We start from the raw sequence: 24,519 nt of genomic DNA, 5'->3' as shown, positions 1-24,519 counted from the left end.
AATATTTATTTATCTTTCCTCTTAAGGCAGATATATGGTCTCCAAAGATTCTTCCTACATCTATGCCTTAAGAATGAAGGCCTGGATGCCAGCATGTATTATGTTTACTTATTATTTGTTATCTCTGCCTTAAACTGTATCTGGTAATCCCCTAGTCCACTAGGTACAGGGCAGTTACCCAGCTGCAAAAGCGAGGGGAAAGAAAAGAACTGGGGGCAGGGGTGGCTAACTACTTCTTAAAGAGACTTTGAACAAATTCTATAGATTTGAATCACCTGCCTTCATCCCCATGTCAGTTCCTTCTGGCATATTCCATGGTACAAATTGGGCTGGTTCTTCACTTTACCCTTCTATCCTCTTAAAATTGTGTTTTCTCCTATACTTTTAATCTATTTTCTCACATACTCATCTGCTTTCCTGTTCCAAAATGTTATGTTTTATTATATTTCTATTTTTGTGAGTAAATACCCTGAAAAAAAAAAAACCCACAAAACCATTTTGCTATCATTTAAGTAAGAGATTAGGAGGGAGAAAAAAATATGAATGCAGAGAGGTATCAAGTTAGCACATAGCTGAAATAGCCCTTGATTTCCTCCTCTCCTTGCAACCTAAGTTTCTATTCTAAATATCAACATCGTAGAAAGGAGAGACTCCCCTGGCAGTCCAGTGGTTAAGACTGCACTTCCCATTGCACTGGAACTAAGATCCCACATGCCATGGGACAGCCAAAAAGAAAAAATAGCTGTAGAAAAGTAAACTAAGGTGACTGTAATAATTGAGTGATTCTCTCAAAACAGAAGTGCATGAAATTAACATCCTCAGATAATCTTAAAGTAGGGAGTAATGTAAAGATGACTTTTGAATCTTATTTGTAATCTAAAAGGTATCTATCCCTTCTGAATTGATTCAAAGGTGGTTCTGATGTTTGAATTATCTAATATAACACAAGAAAACGTGTTTTATGTTTCTTTTCATACTTAATTTGTTGACTTCCTCCCCCTTCTGTTTTCCTACAGCATTGACAAAATCTCTAAGATAACCTCTCCAGTATTAATAATTCATGGGACTGAAGATGAAGTCATAGACTTTTCACATGGTCTCGCATTGTTTGAGCGTTGCCAAAGACCTGTGGAGCCTCTGTGGGTTGAAGGGGCAGGTCACAATGATGTGGAACTTTATGGACAATACCTTGAAAGATTGAAACAGTTTGTGTCACAGGAACTGGTAAATTTGTAAAATATTCTGTAAATTTGCATATTGGGTTTTCTTTTCTTGCTGAACTGCACTCTTTGGTAAATAACATAAAACCTGAAGGTTTTGTTTGCAAATCATGTCAGTTGCCTTCATAAATGTACAGGTAATGATTTGTTAACAGACTTAATGAAGGTTTTAATTACCAAACTAGAAACTGGAAATAACATGCAGTCAGGCTGTGTAATTTATATTTTTTCTGTGAATTTTTTTTTAAACAGCAAGATGAGTACTGTATGAAATTTTAATTCTATAAAATCAAATGCTATAAAAGTATTGCCAAATGCTTTTGCATATCAGAAACAAATTTATAAATATTTTTAAAACATCTCAATGTACTAAATCTTATCATGGTATACAAATGTAATATTCTTTCAATAAAAAGCTGTATATCTAAAACAGTTCAAGTACTCATAATAAACTATATGAAAACCTGCAAGTTCACTAAAGATGACCTAAACCCTGTTGTACAGGGATAGAGATTTAAAAGGTTATTTTATTGTAAAATACATTGAATTTTCTGTATTCCCTGGTTATCATACATTTTCTCCTAAAAAAAAAAATGATGTAAGTCTTAATTTTTATGCCATCTGTTAATTTACCAACTAGTTACCTTAAATGAGAAGTCATGATAGAACTGAATTTGAACTAGTTTTGATTTTTAAGTTTGGTACTGTGAGGCAACTACTTAAAATTTTCAATTTAGTAATTTAAAAGGCATTTAGAGCTTCAAGAATGATTTTGTATGCAATGTTTTAAATTTTGACTAATCCCGTAGAAATGCAGTACTATCATTATTAGAAAATCTGACAGTCCATTAGATGTTCCTTAAGACCACACACAGACTGGCTATTCGATCCCTTTTCACTCCTGACTATTTTTAAGAATAAGACCTGTTGTTTTGGATTACTTTCTGAGAATTTCATGGATTTACTCCTGGATGCAGGAGATAAGAAAACATTTAATTCATAACTTTTATATTAACCAGTGTAGTAAAAAAAATAAAGCTCACACACAAAAACTAAGTTGCCTTTCCTTGAATGAATCCTGCTTGAATAAAACAATGAAAGAAAAATTAAAATTAATGGTATGTAGTCTAATTTGTAAATGAATGAATATACACACTGTGGATATATTTTAAGGCCTTATGTAGTTTTAATTGTTCTGCTTGTTCTGTGGTTATGTCTAAGACTATAGTATATGATTCTCTTCAAAGTATATCAAGTATTGTGAATGCTTTGGTTCAGATGTGTCGAATTAATAGTAAAACAAAAATATGCCACTCAGCTGTGCTTGTTTTCCTTCTTCCATGCTCCTCACTTCCTACTTAAAATAAGGACTGGATAAAAATACCGTTCATCTTTATAGTATATATATCTATAGTTTTCTAAATTTTACTATTTTTTAAAGAGACTTTTTCCTTCTCATGATTGTCTTGAAGCCTATACAGTTCCTTATTTGTACAACATACCCCAGAGTTTGGCTAAGTGGGTTTTTTTTATATATATATTATTGCCTGGGAAAATCAAAATATTGATCATACTACTTCAGTATTTACTCATTCATTCATCAGGTACTTACTGAATGTTTAAATCATTCAAAACCCTATGCCAAATAAAGATAGACATCAACCTTGTCCTCAGAGACTTCACAGTATAACTGAGGAGACAGACACTTTATTGCACGAGTATTATTACTGTTTGTGTAAGACTGAAATAGCCCTTGATTTCCTCCTCTCCTTGCAACCTAAGTTTCTATTCTAAATATCAACATCATAGAAAGGAGAGACTCCCCTGGCAGTCCAGTGGTTAAGACTGCACTTCCCATTGCACTGGAACTAAGATCCCACATGAAGGAGATTTACAGGGTGTTATAATAGGTAAAAGGCATTCTTGAGAGGGAACATGGGGAGGGAGAAGTCGAGGAGTCCCACAAAGAAGTGGTATCGGAACTGAGCCTTGAAGGGTAACTTAAGAAAGACTAGACCTGGGTGGCCCAAAGAAACATTCCTGGCTGAGGGGAACATTCCTGGCTGTGGAAATGTGGAAGCCTAGACGAAGGATATGGTGTGTTTGAAATTCAGAAGACTGGTCAGAGGTCAAGGGGAAAGGATGTCATTAAGGATGAGACTGGCAAGCTAGTTAGGGGCACAATTCCACATGGTATGATTATTCTGGAAGCAGAAAGCCACTGATAAAAATATGAAACTATACTTGTCAAGAACTTACGGAGGAAAAATACCTGGAGTTTGTAGCTTGCAAGAAATAACATGTGAGCCAGTTGATTACAACCTTAAGTAAGCTCATGGTAATGAAAAATTGATCGTGGAGAAATAATCTCATGTACAAAATGCTTGTTAAACCACATCTGCAATACTAATTTTAGGATGCAGTGAAAGGATATGCACAAATTAGAGCAACTCCTGGGGTGTTTTACCAAGTTGGGAAGGGTCTTATAAACCGAAACCCAAAGAATAACTAAAGAATTACATGCCTAAGGAATGATAGCTGTCTTCAAATATTTGATGTGAAGTGAAGTTGCTCAGTCGTGTCCGACTCTTTGCGACCCCATGGACTGTAGCCTACCAGGCTCCTCGGTCCATGGACTTCTCCAGGCAAGAATACTGGAGTGGGTTGCCATTTCCTTCTCCAGGGGATCTTCCCAACCCAGGGATCGAACCCGGGTCTCCCGCATCGGAGGCAGACGCTTTAACCTCTGAGCCACCAGGGAAGTCCTTATTTGATAGGCATATACAATTTATCCTTTTTGACTCCATAAAACTGGGTGAAAGTTGTGAAACAGCAGATTAGAGCTCAGTGTAAGAAAGAATTTATGGTTCTTTGTCCATTAAGAAAAGGGAACACCTCTGAAGGATAAGTGAGTATCTTAATCATTGGTGCAGAAGCTGAAAGACATCTGACACAGGGCTACAGAAGAAGTTTCGGATTTAAATGAGAAATTGAGTTAGATGGCCCATCTGTAAAGTGCCTTTAAGATTTTATATTACATTTAGAGTTCTGCCTAATCAGAGCATCTCCTGCTCTGACATCTAGAAAGACAGTATGATATAGAATTGGCAATCACATCTGTGTGCTCTTCTCAAGTGACATTAATAGATCCGTGACCTTGGAAAGTCACTGACCATAGCTTACTACTAGAAATGAAAAGATGGCACAGATCGATCACTTACATTCCTAATGTAATGTGAAAACCTCTTAGCCCCACTCATATGTAATGATTCATCAATTTTTAACCTTCCTTGACAACAGTAGCACCAAATAACATATTTTGATATGTGGCTTTTGTGCATATCAACCTTGTACAGTTTGGATAATAGTCTTGGGTTCTGGGAAAATGGTCAGCAGTGTACATAACTCCTACAGTAAGTACAAAAAAGAAGAATCAGAACTTAAATTGGTGTATCATCTTCACACTTTTCCTCACCAGTCGTATATTTCACCCAAGAATATATTCCACAGTAGTTTTTTTCTTGGTGATTTCTATAAATACATAGGTGTTGCTCACTTTAAGAAAACTTGATAAATGAAAAACATTTTAAGTTGTAAACTGACAACGTTTGTCATGTAAATAGGATGTTCTTAGGTGCAAATAGACATTATAGCAAAAATTTCAAGAATAGGTATTACGGGAAGCCAGATAAACTCTTAAATCTTGAAAACTTTAAGTATCATAAAGCGTAATCCCTTTATTTTACAGGTGAGGAAGCCCAAACAAGAGAAGTTACCTTGCATGGTCTACAATCTGATTTGAGGAGTTGTATTATCATTATCTTCTCTTCACCAAATTTATCTGGACTACTATGCCAATGGTCCTTTTGAACTGTAATACAATATAACCTTATTTGCTCTCCAGCGTTAATCATAAGCATTTTTAAAGAGGCTCCTACATTTCTCTTTCAGCTAGTTAATTCATTGAATAGTAAGTTGGTAGGTTATACCTTGAACATTCTTGTAATGATTTCTGTCTTTAAGTAATACTAATTCATTTTACAAGGTTCAGTAACAGCTATTTGGTTGTTTTAAAACCTGGTGAAGATTTAACAATTCAACTATAGTCACATGAACAAACAAATATTTCCTTCAGCAGCACATTTGCTACAAATTATATAGCATGCCAAGAATAGGCAGTTAATGTTGGGGGAAAAAAGCATCAAAGCAGTTACTGCTAATTGGTGGTGGGACAGGCTTTAAATTTGTTGCTTCAGTTTAAAACAGGCAATATGTTCAATACCGGAGAAGGCAATGGCAACCCACTCCAGTACTCTTGCCTGGAAAATCCCATGGGCGGAGGAGCCTGGTAGGCTGCAGTCCATGGGGTCGCTAAGAGTTGGACATGACTGAGTGACTTCACTTTCACTTTCATGCATTGGAGAAGGACATGGCAACCCACTCCAGTGTTCTTGCCTGGAGAATCCCAGGGACGGAGGAGCCTGGTGGGCTGCCGTCTATGGGGTCCCACAGAGTCGGACATGACTGAAGCGGCTTAGCGCAGCAGCAGCATGTCCAATACCATGATAGCATGTCCCATTTTACCAATGTATATCCCAAATGTTCAGTAATCAAAAGAGGAACTATACATATGACAGCTGAAATTGAGTTATAATTTGCAGAATAGAGAGATCTCTACTACATCTATAAATGGTTATGCCTCTGACTGAATTAGTTGAATGAGTAATGCAAAGGAAGGAAGCAAATACCTCTATCCTGGAAATGACCCACTTGACATTAGTTGGTGGGGGGACAGAAAGGGAGGAGCAGGAAATAACAAGAGTATAAGTATCAGTAAGCTAAAGTCTGTTAAACCGGTTCTTACATTAGAAGCCAGATGGTCCTGAAATTATTTTTCTCCGTCTTTATTTCGTCTTGTAGGCCACCATGTACTGAACTTGCATAATACAATTATAATGCTTCTAGAAAGAAATTTTAATAGTTAAACGTTTTTCCCCCAAGTTACAGCTTAACATAGTATATTAATTGAAGTAATAAAGGTAGCAAATAGGTTTATGAATATAAGGGCATCTGAGTCAAAAATTTTAAATGTACTGCTCTTTTCCAGGTTACCTGCAAAGTATCATGGATTTGAGACTATAAATCAAAACTTTTAACTTGTAAAGTTTGAGATTTTGATATTTTTTTCCTAGCTGGTTTGAGTCTGAAAATCTTGTGTTCCAATTTTTCTAAGTTCACCGATAGAAGATAGAATGGGCAAGTGGGAGAGAGAGATGAGATAATAGCTTATATAGATCCCTGAATACATACAGTGCTATCAAAAATGATGATTATACTTGCTGTAGTAGCTACTGTAATATCAACTGTAAAAAGAAAAATATAAATGGTTATACTCAATAAAATGTAAATGCCTATGAAATAAACCATAGGAAATGAAAAAATAAAGGAATAAATTGAAAAATTATTATGTTGTGGGTATAGGATTATGGGTGAGTATTTTCCTTTTCTTAGAAAGTTATCTTTTATGTTGCTATGCTATCTTTTATGATTTTTTTAATGGTTTTTATTTTCACTGGGAAAAACTGATTCTTTTTAAGAAATCCTAGGATCCCAGTATAGACCAATGAGAGTAACTCTCAAATGTTTTTAGCCTGGCTCTCAGAGCAGCAAATATATTCCTCATATTTGGGTAATGCCTGATGTTGATGGTTTGGTTTTGTTTTATGGGGGTGGCGGGAAGTCAGGGAGTGTAACAAATTGCATAATATCTGAAACTTTCTACCAAGTCTAAAGTATTTTAGTTATATATTTACAGTTTATAAAGCAAACCCAACAATGCGTTTTTACACAGTTGACCCTTGAAATAACTTGGGTTTGAATTGCACAGCTCCACTTAATATGCAGATTTTTTTCAATAAATATATTGAAAATATTTTGGAGATTTGTGACAACTTGAAAACAGAAACCAAGTAACTTAGAAATAATGAAAAAATTTAAGAAAGGTATGTCATAAAAGCATAAAAATATGTAAATATTAGTCTTTTACTATCATAAAATATACATAAATCTATTATAAAAACAGTTTATCAAAACTTAGACCATCCATGGTGCCATTCTCATTGAGAGAAATGTAAATATAAAATATAGTAAACTCGTAAAATTATAATACACAATTAGTGTATTAATTTTGTAGCCACCTCCTGTTGATATTGTGAGCTAAAGTGTTTGAGCATCTGCTTAAGTTGCTATGTAAGCAGTTCATCTCTCCAGTAAATTGCATAGAGTAGTAAAAATTGATCTCTTGTCATTCTCGCATATTTTTCATGTTTGGTAAAATACTGTTATCCTTGAATAACACTCTGGGACATAAATGAAGTGCACCCAAAAAGCAGAAAAATGTCATGACATTAACAAGAAAAAATTGAGTTGCTTGCTATGTACCATTAACTATAGGTTGAGGTCTGCAGCTGTTTCAGCATAAGGACCATCATAAAAGCAGAAAAGGAAATTCACAAAACGCTGTGGCTACACCAGCAGGCGTGAACATCTTCCACTTTGTGCAAAATACCTTTTTATCTTGTATTAAAAAATGCAACCTTTATGTGGATGAAGGATTATTATAAGAATGGCGTACCTAGAGACTCCAGTATGATTTAAGGAAAAAGCAAAGTTAATATATGACAAAGCAAAAAGAAGTCAAAGAATCTAAAGCTGGAGAATTTAATGTCAGCAAAGGATGGTTTGATTTTAGAAAGATGGTTTGGCTTTTAAAACGTCAAGATACAGAAGCAGCTCCTGCCAGCCAAGAGACGGCACACAAGTTCCCAGATGCCATTAAGAATATCAGTGAGGAGAAAGAATATCTGCCTGAATAGGTCTTTCATGTAAACCAAAGTACCCCATTATGGAGGGAGAAAAAAGTGCCACAAAGGACATTTATTAGTAAGGAAGAAAAATGATCACCGGGATTTAAGACAAGAAAGGATACATTACTGTTTTGTGAAAATGCAGTCTGGTTTATGTTCCAGGATGCTGTTATCTATAAAGCTGAACCCCCAACCTTGAAGGGAAGAGATAGATACCATCTGCCAGTCTTTTGATTGTACTTACAAGAAACCCTGAATAATGAGAACCCTTTTTCAGGATTAGTTGTATTGATGCTTTGTCCCTGAAATCCGGAAATAACTCTCCAGTAAGGAGCTGCCTTTTGAAGTTCTTTTGATATTGGACAATGCCCCTGGCCATCCAGAACCCAATAAATTCAATCCTTCAAGGCATCAAAATGGTTTACTTGCCCCCAAATACAACATCTCTAATACAGCCTCTAGATCAGAGGGTTATAAGGACTTACATTACATATGGTACTCTATGGAAAGGATTGTCAACACTATGGACAAGAAGTCCAAGGGAGCATCATGAACGTCTGGAAAGATTATACCATAAAGGTGCCATCATCACAGAAAAAGCCATGAAAGTCATGAAGCGCAAAGATTGCTTCTGAACCAGTGCCAGACAATGAGGAAAAAGTAGAAGAAGCAGTGCCAGAAAACAAATTGTCAGAAGAGTTCTGATTATTCATGACGGTTTTGACTTCTTTTATGACATGGACCTTGTATGATATGGGCACTGAAACTAAAGCAAATGGTGGAAGAAGGCTTGGTACCATATAGCAGGGATCCCCAAACTTCAGGATCTAACGCCTAATGGTCTGAGGTGGAGCTGATGTAACAATAATTGAAATAAAGTACATAATAAATGTAATGCACATGAACTGAAAGTAGCTCAGTCATGTAGGACTCTTTGCGACCCCATGGACTATACAGTCCATGAAATTCTCCAGGCCAGAATACTTAAGTGGGTAGCCTTTCCCTTCTCCAGGGGATCTTCTCACCCCAGGAATCGAACCCAGGTCTCCTGCATTGCAGGCAGATTCTTTACCAACAGAGCCACCGGGGAAGCCCAAGAATGCTGGAGTGGGTAGCCTATCCCTTTTCCAGTGGATCTTCCTGACCTAGAAATTGGACCGGGTCTCCTGCATTGCAGGCAGATTCTTTACCAGCTGAGCTGCCATCCCCAAATCATTCCCCTTTAACCAATCCATGGAAAAATTGTCTTTCACGAAACCAGTCCTGGTGCCAAAAATGTTGGGGACTGCTGCCACATAGAAACATTTATAAAGAAACAAAAAGGCAAAAATCAGAAATTACAATGTATTTTCATGAAGTTACACCAAATGTGCCTCCCTTTCCGGCCTCCCCTTCCACCTCCTCCACCTCTTCTGCCTCTGCCACCCTAGAGAAAACAAGACCAACTTCTCTTCCTCCTCCTCAGCTTACTGGAAATGAAGACAATGAGGATGAAGACTTTTATGATGATTCATTTCCTCTTAATGAATAGTAAATAATCCTGTCATACAGGTAATAAACTTATGTATGCATATGAGTGTCTTCATGTGAAAGTCTAGTAACTGTAGGATAAGAACTGTGTGATTTGTGTCATCATTTTCATTGCCTAAGTATCCATCATGTAGAACACTGTGCAAGATTTGTACTGAAGTGAGTGAGTAGCTTATCCTTACATAGGCATAAGGTGAGTAATATTTAATATAAAATTATTCACGTTAGTTTTCTTACTGTTTTATGACTTTGCTTTCAAAGAATTATGCTGCTGTACAATAGTATTCTTGTACTTCTCTCATAATTGGAGAAACAGCATATCAGCTTATCACAGGTAAGTGGAGTTTTTTTTTTAAGTAACTGTTTCTAATACTGTATTATGGATATGACTATAATACTGCTGCTGCTGCTGCTAAGTTGCTTCAGTCGTGTCTGACTCTGTGCGACCCCACAGACGGCAGACCACCAGGCTCCCCCGTCCCTGGGATTCTCCAGGCAAGAACACTGGAGTGGGTTGCCATTTCCTTCTCCAATGCATGAAAGTGAAAAGCGAAAGTGAAGTCGCTCAGTCGTTTCTGACTCTTAGCGACCCCATGGACTGTAGCCTACCAGGCTCCTCCATCCATGGGATTTTCCAGGCAAGAGTACTGGAGTAGGGTGCCATTGCCTTCTCTGGACTATAATACTATATACCATAAAAATTGTATAATGTTTATTCATTAGTCTATAGGTTGGTCTCCCTTGAAGCAATTGTACCAATTACACTGGACCACCATAAAGCAATCGCATTGCTGTTTCTTTGTTATCAGTGTATGAATCATTATACCTGTAAACAAATATGAATTTCTTATTCACATTATCTTTTCATTTTTGATACCTAGTGTTAGTACTACATATACCATCTACCATGTTTTATATTGTATAAGACAATATTGATGTAGGTATTAACAGAAAGATTCATCTTGTAAACTGATAGTACAAACTTACGGGATCAATAAAGACAGTACTGTAAATGTATTTTCTCTTTCTTATGATTTTCTTAATAGGCCAGAAGTAAACTCTCTTGTAAGTGATGCACTGCTTTCCTCTAGGTTTTTTCAAGATTTTCTCTTTGTCTTTGCCTTTCAGAGTTTTGTACTATGATATGTCTGTTTGTGATCTCTTTGCATTTATACTTAGAGCTAGTTGAATTTCCTGGATGTGGAGATTACAGTTTTTCAATAAAAGTGGGAAATTTTTGCCATTTTTCAAGCTGTTATTTCCTTCTCTCCTCTCTTGGTACTCTCAGTTCAAGGACTGCAAAGATTACAGAATTAGTCATCTGCTCTTATGTTAATGAGCCCCAGGCTACTTTACTTTTTAGATTCTATGTTTGCTTTCCAATTTTCTCTGTTGTCCTTTCACATTCTTAACTGTCACTGCATGCTACTGTGAGCTTGTTTTTTCTGCTCTAACTTGCTGTTTCTGATGTTTCTATTCAGATGATCTAGGAAAACAGATAACTGAACTTATTAAATTATATCTAAAGAGCAACGTGGCTGTGCTTAAGACCCTGAAACACTATGCTATGAGCTACAGCCAGACAGTCAAGACTGAGTCTTTCCCCACTCTGAGGTAAGAATTAGTTGTTGGCTGCCTTGGGGATAGGGTTCTACCCAGAAGATCTAGATTTCTAGGGCTTATGGAGAAATTTGTTCTCTGGTGAATGTTACTGGTGTTGTCTTCTATGTTTCTAAGTCATGAATTTTCAAGAAACAGAGCAACATACTATTAGGGGAAGCACACTGACTGAACCCACCCAGCCTGGCCAGGTACCATAGTAGCCATTTACATGAGTTGTTTTACGACAGGAGGTCCTGGTAAGGAACACGGAACTAATAAGCCACCACCAACCGGAAGAGTTCAGGAAAGGTCAAAAGGAGACACCACATGTCCGACTACCTCCCAGAATCCTTCTCTCTGGCATCCATCTTGGCTGAACAAGGACTCTGAGTCAGAATGATTGGCTAAAGACAATCCAGAAACTAATCCCATCACCATAAAACCCGAGACTTGTGGCAGAGCTGTCCTCCTGGGTTCCCTTACCCTACTTCTCTCCACCCAGGTGCCCTTTCCCCATAAAATCTCTTGCTTTCTTAGCACATGTGTCTCCTCAGACAGTTCATTTCTGAGTTAGACAAGAGCCCAGTTTTGGGCCCTGAAAGGGGTCCCCCTTCCTGCAGCAATACCATTTCCAACTTTTGCCAATGTTGAAACAGTAGTTTCTAAATAACTTATTACCAATCTGAGAATCTGAAGAGACCATATGAAGCAGCAGCATGCATCAACCAGCCTTGAGCTTAGCACTTTTTAACAGCCATCATTGACTAGGATGATGCATTTGAAAGTGCTCTCCTTAGAATCATGAAGACAAAAAATTAAGCTATTGCAAACATCAGGGAATATGGAATAGAACTTTCCTTCCAAACAAAGCTACATAATCAGGAGCAAGGCAGGGTAAGTATAAGTAGAGTCCAAACATCCTGTCAATTAAGAAATATTTTATGGACTTCCTTGATGGTTCAGTGGTTAAAGAATCTGCCTACCAATGCAGGGAACACAGGTTCGCTCTCTGGTCTGGGAAGATTCAACATGTCGTGGGGCAAATGAGGCCAAGCATCACGACTACTGATCCTGTGTGCCCTAGAACTTGTGCTCTGCAACAAGAGAAGCCAGTGCAATGAGAAGCCCGCTTGCCGCAACCAGAGAAATCCCAATAAATAAATACTTTGCAATTCAAGAGATAGCTGAAGAACAACACTGAAAAAAAAATGTTAACTACAAAAAGATGCACAACATGAGAGTTGCGAGTTGAGCTTTAATTGGGGCAAAATGAGGATTGCAGCCCAGGAGACAAGCACTTCAGATAGCTCTGAAAAACTAGTCCAAAGTTAGAGGTAGCAGGGAAGATCGATATATATGATTTTGGTCAAGTGGGAGTTCACGCAATCAAGTGTTTACCTTACAAAAGATTTTCTGCTAGTCACAAGGAGCTGATGTCACCATGAAAGGATTTAGTGCTTTTCTAGATGTGAGGAGATGCAAGGATTGGGATCATGAAATCAGTTCCTGAAAATATCTAACTATCCAAAGACCTGTTACACCAGTTTTCCTGGAGCACAAAATGTCTCATTCTCTACCCTGAACTCCCTTTAGGGCATGTCTAAGGTCAACAGCCGGAGAAGGCAATGGCACCCCACTCCAGTACTCTTGCCTGGAAAATCCCATGGATGGAGGAGCCTAGTAGGCTGCAGTCCATGGGGTCGCTAAGAGTCCGACACAACTGAGCGACTTTACTTTCACTTTTCACTTTCATGCACTGGAGAAGGAAATGGCAACCCACTCCAGTATTCTTGCCTGGAGAATCCCAGGGACTGTGGAGCCTGGTGGGCTGCTGTCTATGGGGCCGCGCAAAGTCAGACACGACAGACACGACAGGTCAACAGCTGCAGCAGCTCAGGATTCCATCTCCACAGAGAATTCCATCTCCATGTGGAATTCTACCTCCACGGATGGCAAATGCCCTTGGCAAGCACCAATTTGTAGTTGACAAAAAGAAAAAGACTGGGTTAATAGTTAATTTGAATATGAGTAATAGTGTAGAGGGCTTCCCAGGTGGCGCTAGTGAAAGGTTTAACCCTTGGGTCAGGATGATCCCCTGGAGGAGGGCAAGGCAACCCACTCCAGTATTCTTGCCTGGAGAATTCCACGGACAGAGGAACCTGGCAGGCTGCAGTGACTTAGCACAGCACAACACATTGCCTCTTTAGTGCTCATTAAGCCCTATTTTGGTCACATTTTGTCTCTGTGTTTTTGTGCTTCAGAACCTAAGAGAAATAAGTAAAAATAATGATTAAAAAAATGTCAAAGGACTTGTAAGGAAGGCATAACAATAGCTGTTGTGGCTGCATCCTTTCCAGTGTGTTCCAGAAGTCATCTAAGTTCCTAAGAACACTTGAAGTGAGATAGAATACATATTGAACACTGTCCCTTTTATTCCTACCAGTTCTAGGTAGTTCTCTAAACAGTGTTATGCAGAGGATTGTCAAAAAAAAAAGAAACTTCCCGGAGACACACTGATCTGCCTTAAAAGAAGCTTTCTTCTACCTTCTTAACTGTTGAACTGAAAATCCCTGAAGGGCTGAGACCATGTCTTTCCCTGTTTATCTTTACCTTTTCCTTGGTCACTAAAAGCTTCCTGACATCTAAATTAATATGAGGGAAGGAAAGGTTCCGAAGAAGTAAAACTTTTCCTTTTCTTCATTGGAAAGTTTTATAGAATAGCCTCATAATTCAGAGCTATGACTTCATATTTCCTTTTGTCTTTATCATATTAAGGAAGAAAGTAGCAGAATTAACAGTACAAGGGGAGAAGAGGGCATAGGTCAATTTGGAAGACTCAGACCTACTAATGAATCTCCTAGAGCCCCAGTTCCATCATTGGTCAAAGGGGATGTTAATAATATTCACTCTGTTGACCTTGGAGGTTTACTATGAAGGTTAAATAATAATCCTAAGTGGGAATATATTTAGTTAGTGCTCTACAGAAATATAAAAATATAAGGGATTAAGTTCTAACTATGGATCTCTGTCTAGCAATGAAGAAGGTCAGGCCATGAATGACTTACAGATAATTTTTAGGGAGTTTTTATTCTTGATAATATGGCAGTTTACTAATGAATTTGCAGAGAACACTCTGAGTCCATGCAGCAATGTGATGAAAGCTGGCTTATTTCTTATTCGGTTGTGTTTGCATGACTGACAGAATCTAAGGCAGCCAAAAGCGACTGTCGTGCTTCAACATGATGATCCTGCCAGGAAGGCAGCAACAGCTGGATGAACCACAGAAATGGGAGCAAATGCACCTTTTGTCCTGTCCGAGCCTTCCCTGCACTTGTGACACTTTGGCTCCAAAGTGTCCTATTGTCCCCAAACATGCTGCCTTTGTGTTCTTAGTTTTGAGTGTTAAACTAGAAAGGCTGGAAGCAAGACAAATAACACTGGGTCAGCTGAAATAAAAATCTCATGGTTTTGGAAAAGATTTACTCCATAATGATAAATTCTTAGCGCTCACTTAAAAAATCCTGAATACATCTTTTAAATCCTAGTGCTTCTCAATTGATATAAAAATTAAATATTCAAATTTAGTTTGTTAGTGATCTGATGTTTAACTTTAAAGATTTAGTTTAAGTTACTAGCATATTAATAAACAATAAGATTTCATCTCTTTTATGGATGATTGAGATATAAACCTATAATTTCTAAAAATAATATTATATTTCCCTTTATAAGGAAACAAAAATATGACCTACAAGAAACTTTGCAAGTTCCTTTCCTAATCTGCGTCCTTTGTTTTCTCATTATAATGTGTTGGCAGCAGGGTCACTCCTCTGCGTTATCTAGGAACCAACAGACTTGAATGACAGCATTTTTTTAAAACAGCAGTTCTACCCAAAAAGGACAATCCCATTAAAAGAGTTGTCCAGGCAAAGTTACTGTTCACTTAACTACCCTGAAATACAAATTATCAGTAAGAAGTCTTCTCCTTTCAGCTGTCCTAGAGTTCTCCCAATACTTCTCAGTGGTGACTTTATTTAAATAAGCTCATCTCCCCAAAACACAGAAAAGGAGAAAGGAGGAACACTCTGATTTAAACTATTTAATGAAGCAAGTATTTCTTCTACTACATAATGTGACATAGCATAAGTGAACAAATTTTATTTGATTTAAACTTTATCTATACATGGCTTGTCTTTTCTAATTACAATTGATACCTGTTTTTCTTTTTCCTTTTTTTTAAATGAGGTTCTAATATACTGTTCTAACTTATCTAGTTCTAAGAAGAGGATTTTAGATAGGGGGTCCAAGAACGTTCTTCATTCCCCATACTTCCTCAATTTTCCTACTTCCATGCTGCCCCATCAAAAAAAGCTTGCCAATTCACAAAATAGGGAAAACTGAATCTTGGAATAATCAACTAGCTATAAGAAAAGCATTTTTAAATTCATGAGAAATGCTCATGAAGGAGATAAAATGTATTCATCCTAAGGTGTTCAATACAATTGGCAAAGTTTCTTTTCCTATCTAGATTTTTCATCTGCACTATGTTGCGTTCATCAAAGAAGTATTTTAGAATATGTGAAAAGGCTTTTAAATTTGTTGTGCTACTTAGCATTCTGATGATGATGACTATAATATTAGTTAGAGATTATAATATCAATTTGGAGAAGGAAATGGCAACCCACTCCAGTCTTCTTGCCTGGAGAATCCCAGGGATGGGGGAGCCTGGTGGGCTGCCGTCTATGGGGTCGCACGGAGTCGGACACAACTGAAGTGACTTAGCAGCAGTAGCATAATATCAATTAGAAAAATTGGAATGATGATTATAATATTGAGTATGATGACTGTATATGAAATACTCCGTTGATGCTTCCATCAAGAGATTAAGGGATTAAATTCCAGTCACCACAGTCCTAGCTGACTTGATTTCATAGACTTTATTGGCTACATATTCCTCCCTGCCCTCCACCTCACTTCCCCATTCCTCTTGTGGGTCTCCTTCATCTCCCAAAATAAATGACTTGCACTCAGCTTTTTGTCTCAGAGTCTACTTCTTTTTAGGAATAGAAAGATATTGTTATCGCTTAAAATATATTGGTACCTCCTTGGAATCATGGAAATCACCTATGTAGAAGGAAACTTCGAAAAGTATACAATGGAAAGCAGGAGTTTGGAGCAAGAAATGTCCAAGCTAAAATGATTTTAGTAGCTCTGTGACTTTTTGTAGTCCTCTCTAAACCTCAATGTCCTCATCAGTGAGTGGTTGCAACATAACATTTGTCCAACTTCCTTTACTGGGTCTTCTCAAAGATCTAATCAGATAATACACATAAAAAGATAGATATTCATACAAAGATTATTATTGTAATTAATTCAGGAAAACTTCAAAACACCAGTTGAAATGGGAATAAGTGAGAAAGAAGGCAATTCAGGTCTGTAGCAGGCGATTGGTAATGGGATAGTGCTAATTAGACTTGCTAGAATTAAAACAAAGAATTTGCTTGCAGAATCAAAAAATAATGTATAGTACATGACAGACTGCACAGTTTCTTCCCTGCCCAGTCTGAAGAGTAGGATTCTGTGTGATAGATCATGGATGCCATTCTATGCTGTAGAAGAGGTACACAGAAGGAGAAGAGAGATATTAGCAAGATTACACTAGAAATTGCCTAGAAGACAGGGAGCAGAGAGGCAAGGGAACCCTGGAGAGCAGCATAATTTCCTGGCTTCTCTTCTTTAATCTTACCACTCTTTCACATCTCATACATCTCCTGGTAGTGGCTAAGCATGAGGGCTTTACCCTTGCAGTCAATCTTCCTGGACCCTGGCAGAAGCAGACATGATTCATCCAAAGCTCTCATTGCACAATCTAGGATTTCCGATGCTCTCCCCAAACTGTCTGGGAATTCTGGGAGATTATGCTCTCTAGTGACCAACCTGGCTCTAAACTCCTCTTTCTATAGAATTGACTCGGTTATAAATTGTCTTTCTTTTCCAAGCATAATGCCCTTGTTTTGTATCTTGTTGATCTAGAGATGGAGCTTAGATTTTTTTCCTTAATTTACACACACACACACATACACATACCTACACATACTGAGGTTATGCTCCCCTAAGATGTCTCCAGCCTGTGAGTGCACAGTGAGGCTATTAGAGTGAGGCATTCTTGCTTGACATGGGCCTTCTCCATAGAGTCCCATGGAACTTTGCCCAGGGATTCCCCTGCTGACCTGGTCAAGACTTTTCCTAACTGTGCTGCAGTTGAAGACTCATGCTCCAAATTATTTCTTCTGATCTGCTCTCACAGGTTTTGTATCTTCATCACAGTCTGAAGGCTCTCTTTGCCTACTTTGCCCCTTTCCCCCTATCCTTCACATCTTTCTTCCCAGTATATCTATTACACATATAATTTTATCTGCTTCTTGGAACCTGAACTAAGGTACTTCCTAGAAAGAATTAAGAATTATGATACCAACATTTAAGATCATTTTTCTTCATTCTGCTACACAGGTATAATCCTAGAATCTCTTTGCTGATGTTGGTTCATGAACCCACTCCAGAATTTCCTGGGTGAAATCTGAAACTACCTGCCATGTGCTGAGGGCAGGGAGAGACTGAAGAAAAAGATCGACCCCTCTTGATTGGTAGGTGGCAGGTTCAGTCAGCAACTGGGCATGCATGCTCAGTTGTGTCCCACTCTTTGTGACCCTATGAACTGTGGCCTGCCAGGCTCCTCTGTCCATGGGATTTTCCAGGCAAGAATACTGGAGTGGGTTGCCATTGCCTTCTCCAGGGGATATTCCCGACCCAGGGGTCAAACCTGTATTGCCTACATCTCTCACATTGGCAAGCAGATTCTTTACTATTAGTGCCAACCCTCAATAAGCAAGGGAACTTATTTATCAGGCCTGTCTTGAGTCACTGAGAGATGAGTAGATCTCTGCACTCACCCTCCAAATCTTAAAATTATCTATAGGCATGTTAACTAGTTTAGTCACGTACACAGACCTGACTATCTCAACACCACAACATTTTTGTAAGGCTGTGTCCTTGGGCAGCTGCTAGGATGGGGAAGGCAATCAGAGTACATATTCCAAGGACAGAGAAGTGGGTAAGGAGCATCTGATTGTCCAAGTCCACCAGTCAGGTCAAACTGGCAGTCACATCTCGATAACCTCCTCCAACAGCTGGTGATATGTGGCTATTATGACATATATATTTGTACATAACAGATTTCATTTGTCCATGACAACCAGATTAAACCTGGTCTAAGGTCCAAACACCAAAGTTGAGTAATAGCCAGTCTTCAGAGCTTACTCCTCTCTCTGAAGCTAAATTAGCAGCTCTGTCTATGCTCACTTCAGAAGTCATTTCTCGGTCCATTCAAAAGCTAGCAATGGTTCTTGAGGCTCTACTCTGTTGGTGCCCTCCTATTAGAACTTTGCTAGAATCCTTAAGCCAAGGGTCTCAATGCTTACTCCATGTGGACAACCCAGAAGTCCTTCCCATAAACAACCCATAAACTTAGTCTTCTGAACCTTACAAACCTGCAATTCTTCTCTCAGTTTTTAGGAATATATCCATCTTCTAAAATGAGATTATTTTCCTCTTCTACCTTTGAAGTACTCATTCTTCATTTTCTTCCATTTTCAATCTCCTTAAGTGAGAGTTGCTCAGTCATGTCTGACTTTGTGACTCCATGGACAGTAGCCTGCCAGGCTCTTCAGCCCATGAAATTCTCCAGGCCACAGTACTGGAGTGGGTGGCTGTTTCCTTCTCCAAGAGATCTTCCCAACCCAGGGACCAAACCCAGGTCTCCTGCATTGCAGGTGGATTCTTTACCATCTGAGCCACCAGGGAATCCCTCAACCTTTAAAAACAAAGATCCATGTAGTTTTCCTCAAGGATAAAACCCATCAATGACACAAAGGCTTGGTTATCCAGCTGAGACCAGAGGATGCTGGTGTTACTGACCCTCCTGAGTCAGTTCCCAACAAGGGTCCTCCTGCCCGGTATTGCTTGAGACCGAGCTCGTATCAGAAGCAAAGGTAAAGCATTATTCTCTGATCAAAGAGTGGAGAGGTGGGAGTTCTCTCTCTGGAGCACAGGCTCTCCCCATAAGCTGTGGGCATAGCTGCCTTATTGGATCTCGACCATGGGGAGGAAGAACTGGCAGTGGCTGAGTTCTCACAACACAGGCACAGCTGTGCTGTTTCAACGCCAGATCAAAGTGTCTCCTTACCTGGCCGGTGGTGTCCATCTTGAATTACAGGACCGTGCACAGCTCTGTTTTTGCATTCTGTCTGCCAAGCTGAGGTGTTGGATGCAGCCATTTTGTATTTGAAATTCTGGGCTGAGAATTCAAGTAAATTCAAATTCTAAGTACAGGTGAGGCTTCTGCACGCAGCACCCTATGAGCAAACAAAACTAGACTAAGGATGAAGGAAAAAGAACAAGTTAGATTTTGTTACCCAGATTCTATTTTTATTCCCTGGGAATTGTTAATGGGCTTTGTTGGAGACAAATCCCCCCTCTGTGTTGCCCCTCATTCTGGCTCCTGGTTGCCATTCTGGTTGCCCCTCAGGTCTGGCTTCTGTTACTATTAACACTTCTGGCTGAGTGGATGTTGTTAGTAACCCCAGGCAGAAGGGCACAGCTTCTCCTTCCGCTGCTTTTAGACCTGTTTGACTGTCCCCAGGCTTCAGCCCTAGCTGTTTGTATCCCTGAGTGACCACCATTTGTTTAACCTTTCGGAGACAAGGGACTCTAGACAATTCAAGATACATGGCCCGAATATTAGCAAGAGAATAATGGTCACATATCAAATTTTTCCTAAAAATAGAAGCCTCTAGGACTTTTTCCTGAAGGCAAGTGTGCCCTGATGTTGAGGCTTACTGCCAGGACTGAATCTCTCTTGTCACACTTTTGTTGTTTTTTCAGAAGAGAAACGTCAGGTTAAAGGAAGATTCACATGAGTGGTCAAGCAAGTCCATTGCCCCGGGTTGTCACTCTGGAGGTTGGGGCTTGGAGACCCTCTTCACTCGAGTGTGATGTACCCAAGGAGTGATCCCTGCAACTTCAGGGTAGAAAGACAGCTCAGGATCACCAAGGGTCTCTTCCACTTAGGGGTGAGCTGGTTTTTTGAGCTGATAGTTTTCCAAGTTTTTAGGTTCACTCAGTCTCCTGGCTGGAAGGAGTGGAGGGCCAGGTCATGGGTGCAGCACCAGGCACAACACTTGGTCACCATATTCAGTGAGGGCTTTCACGGTTTCTTCTACCTGGAGAGCATACTTGAATTGTTTCATTTCAAGGGGGTTCAGTTCAGTTCAGGTCAGTCACTCAGTCGTATCCAACTCTTTGCTGCCCCATAGACTGCAGCATGCCAGGCTTCCCTGTCCATCACCAACTCCCAGAGCTTGTTCAAATTCATGTCCATTGAGTCAGTGATACCATCCAACCATCTCATCCTCTGTCATCCCCTTCTCCTCCTGCCTTCAATCTTTCCCAGCATCGAGGTCTTTTCTAATGAGTCAATTCTTCGCATCAGGTGGCCAAAGTATTAGAGGAGCTTCACCTTTTAGCATCAGTCCTTCCAATGAGTATTCAGGACTGATTTCCTTTAGGATGGACTGGTTAGATCTCCTTGCAGTCCAAGGGACTCTTAAGAGTCTTCTCCAACACCACAGTTCAAAAGCATCAATTCTTTGGTGCTCAGCTTTCTTTATGGCCCAAGGAGATTAAGGTATTCCTTTTGTTGGGTTTACGCAATGGGTCTACCATACATGAGTTCAAATGCGTTTAACTTTAACTTATCCTTTGCGACTAACCCCATGCAGAAAAGGACAATCAGAAGCAACTTAATCCAATTTTCTTGAGTTTTCTGATGTAGCTTGGCTAAGGCCCATTTCAAGATCTGATTGGATCTCTCCACTTTCTGCAGTGGATGAATGGGGTTTCAAGGCTGAGAGCAAGGTCCATTTTATGCCCAGGGTACTTGTTATCCCCTCATCACTTGAGACACAAATGCTGGACTATTATCACTTTGTCAGGATCCTAGGAGTCCAAGCCTGGGAATTATTTCTTTTAGCCTTAGCCACTTCAGCTGCTATTTCAGTTCTAGCAGGAAAGGCTTCTAACCACCCAGAAAATATGACTGCTAGCACCACCTGAAATTGCCTAGTACTCTCAGCAGGACAATAAAATCAATCTACCAGCCTTCCCCAGGATATGTTCCCCTGGTCTGAATGGACCTTGTTGGGCCTCTGAGAGGTCTGGTGTTCATTGTGCATATGGGGCATGTCTCAACTATCCCGCTGATGATACTTTTCATGTCAGGAGTTACCATAGCATCAACTAATCAATTATATAGGGCTTATCTCCTCAAGAAATATTTATAAAGAAATGCCTAGAGTAACAGGCAAATTTGGCCTTGGAGTACAGAATGAAGCAGGGCAAAGGCTAATAGCGTTTTGCCAAGGGAGCACATTGGTCATAGCAAACACCCTCTTCCAACAACCCAAGAAAAGACTCTACACATGGACATCACCAGATGGTCAATACCAAAATCAGACTGATTATATTCTTTGCAATCAAAGTTGAAGTTCTATACAGTCAGCAAAAACAAGACTGGGAATTGACTGTGGCACAGAACATGAACTCCTTATTGCCAAATTCAGACTTAAATTGAAGAAAGTAGGGAAAACCACTAGACCATTCATGTATGACCTAAATCAAATCCCTTACAATTATACAGTATTATAAAAGTAAAAAGTGGAGACATTACTTTACCAGCAAAGGTCTGTCTAGTCAAAGCTATGGTTTCTCCAGTAGTCATGTATGGATGTGAGAGTTGGACTATAAAGAAAGCTGAGCACCGAAGAATTGATGCTTTAAAACTGTGGTGTTGGAGGAGACTCTTGAGAGTCCCTTGGACTGCAAAGAGATCCAACCAGTCCATCCTCAAGGAAATCAGTCCTGAATATTCATTGGAAGGACTGATGCTGAAGCTGAAACTCCAATTCTTTGGCCACCTGATGTGAAGAACTGACTCATTTGAAAATACCTTGATGCTGGGAAAGATTGAAGGCAGGAGGAGAAAGGGACAACAGAGGATGATAAGTGTGGATGGCATCACTGACTCAATGGACATAAGTTTGAGTAAACTCCAGAAGTTGGTGATTGACAGGGAGGACTGGCTTGCTGCGGTCCATGGGGTTGTAAAGAGTCTGATATGATTGAGCGACTGAACTGAACTATCTCCTATGGTGAATTACTTAATGAGCCTCCCTGATGGCTTACCCATCAGCAGTTTGGGGAAAGAAGAATTGCCCATGTTTATTAACTATTCACCGAGGGCCTCCTAGACCTCTATTGGAGTCCCATTTGGGGGTTTGTCTATACCGGAGAATAATTGGTTGGGTGTGAGGAGAAGTTGTTGAGTTACTGGTTTTAAGGTTGTGTCCTTCTGGCAACTGTGTTCAGCTTATTGTTTTCCTTTATTCCCTCTTCATCCCTCATTTGCTGACCCCTAATACGAGTCACTGCCACATTTTTTGGAAGCTGTACTGCTAAGAGCTACAGTATCTTTTGTTTTGGTGGTTTTATTTTTGTTTGTATTTTATTTGGCTGTGGTGGGTCTTAGTTTCAGCATGTGGGATCTGTAATTGTGGCATGCAGGATCTTTTTTTTTTTTTTTTTTTTTTAGTTACAGCATGTGAACTCTTAGTTGCAGTATGTGAACTCAGTTGCAGCATGTTCAGGATCCACTTCCCTGACCAGGGATCCAACCCAGGCCCCCTGAATTGGGAGCATGGAGTCTCAGCCACTGGACCACAGGGAAGTTCCCTAAGAGCATCAATATGTTCAAGCCATGTTTCACCTGTTTATTCTTCACAGTCAACATACCTCTTCCCTCCCAAGTAACCCTGTGTATGTGTAGGATGGCATGTACATACCAGGAATCTGTGCAAACATTTAATATCTTCCCTGACCTCCAAGACTTGGTTGAGGGCTATCAGTTCCATCTTTTGGGAAGAAGTCCCTGAGGGTAGATTTCTTGCTTCAGAGACTTGAGTCTGAGTCACTAGGTATCCCACTAGGCTTTTCTTCTCTCCCATCTGTGAATCATTTCTCTTCAATGTTTGGGAGAGGCTCGTTTCCTAGGTGAGTGCAATTCAGTTCAGTCACTCAGTCGTGTCTGACTATTTGCGACCCCATGGACTGCAGCACACCCGGCCTCCCAGTCTATCACCAAATCCCAGAGTTTTCTCAAACTCATGTCCTTTGAGTCGGTGATGCCATCCAACCATATCATCTTCTGTTGTCCCTTTCTCCTCCCACCTTCAATCTTTCCCAGCATCAAGGTATTTTCAAACGAGTCATTTCTTCGCATCAGGTGGCCAAAGAATTGGAGTTTCAGCTTCAGCATCAGTCCTTCCAATGAATATTCAGGACTGATTTCCTTGAGGATGGACTGGCTGGATCTCCTTGCAGTCCAAGGCACTCTCAAGAGTCTCCTCCAACACTACAGTTTTAAAGCATCAATTCTTCAGTGCTCAGCTTTCTTTATAGTCCAACTCTCACATCCATACATGACTACTGGAAAAACCATAGCTTTGACTAGACAGAACTTTGTTGGCAAAGTAATGTCTCCACTTTTTAATATGCTGTCTAGGTTGGTTGTAACTTTTCCTCCAAGGAGCAAGCGTCTTTTAACTTCATGGCTGCAGTCACCATCTGCAGTGATTTGGAGTCCAAGAAAATAAAGTCTGACACTGTTTCCACTGTTTCCCCATCTATTTCCCATGAAGTGATGGGACCAGATGCCATGATCTTAGTTTTCTGAATGTTGAGTTTTAAGCCAACTTTTTCACTCTCCTCTTTCACTTTCATCAAGAGGCTCTTTAGTTCTTGCTTTCTGCCATAAGCATGGTGTCATCTGCATATCTGAGGTTATTGATATTTCTCCCGGCACTCTTGATTCCAGCTTGTGCTTCATCCAGTCCATCATTTCTCATGATGTACTCTGCATATAAGTTAAATAGGCAGGGTGACAATATACAGCCTTGACGTACTCCTTTCCCTATTTGCAACCAGTCTGTTGTTCCATGTCCAGTTCTAACTGTTGCTTCCTGACCTGCATACAGGTTTCTCAGGAGGCAGGTCAGGTGGTCTGCTATTCCCATCTCTTTCAGAATTTTCCACAGTTTGTTGTGATCCACACAGTCAAAGGCTTTGGCATAGTCAATGAAGAAGAAGTAGATGTTTTTCTGGAACTCTCTTGCTTTTTCAATGATCCAGCGGAT

General features: G+C 39.6%; 1 protein-coding gene and 1 non-coding gene across 7 annotated transcripts in view; one reads left to right on the top strand and one right to left on the bottom strand.

The window, feature by feature from the left end:
• Positions 1-2,537, top strand: part of ABHD17B (abhydrolase domain containing 17B, depalmitoylase) — a 46,920-nt gene extending 44,383 nt beyond the window's left edge. For all 6 annotated transcript variants that reach the window (XM_081505279.1, XM_081505275.1, XM_081505265.1 and 3 more), the window contains one exon: positions 1,017-2,537. In XM_081505279.1, the coding sequence (XP_081361405.1) occupies positions 1,017-1,236 (220 nt within the window). In that variant the 3' untranslated portion in view covers positions 1,237-2,537. The remainder of the gene's footprint in view (positions 1-1,016) is intronic.
• Positions 2,538-3,909: 1,372 nt separating this feature from the next.
• On the bottom strand, positions 3,910-3,981 carry TRNAR-CCG (transfer RNA arginine (anticodon CCG)). Its single transcript has one exon. It is a non-coding gene; the product is annotated as a tRNA-Arg (tRNA).
• Positions 3,982-24,519: the final 20,538 nt, after the last annotated feature.

This window comes from Giraffa tippelskirchi, chromosome 1, assembly GCF_054371585.1.
Source record: "Giraffa tippelskirchi isolate mGirTip1 chromosome 1, T2T-mGirTip1v1.2.pri, whole genome shotgun sequence".
Lineage (NCBI taxonomy): Eukaryota > Metazoa > Chordata > Mammalia > Artiodactyla > Giraffidae > Giraffa > Giraffa tippelskirchi.
Note: the sequence above shows the minus strand (reverse complement) of the source record. Positions and strands in the feature narration are given on the sequence as shown.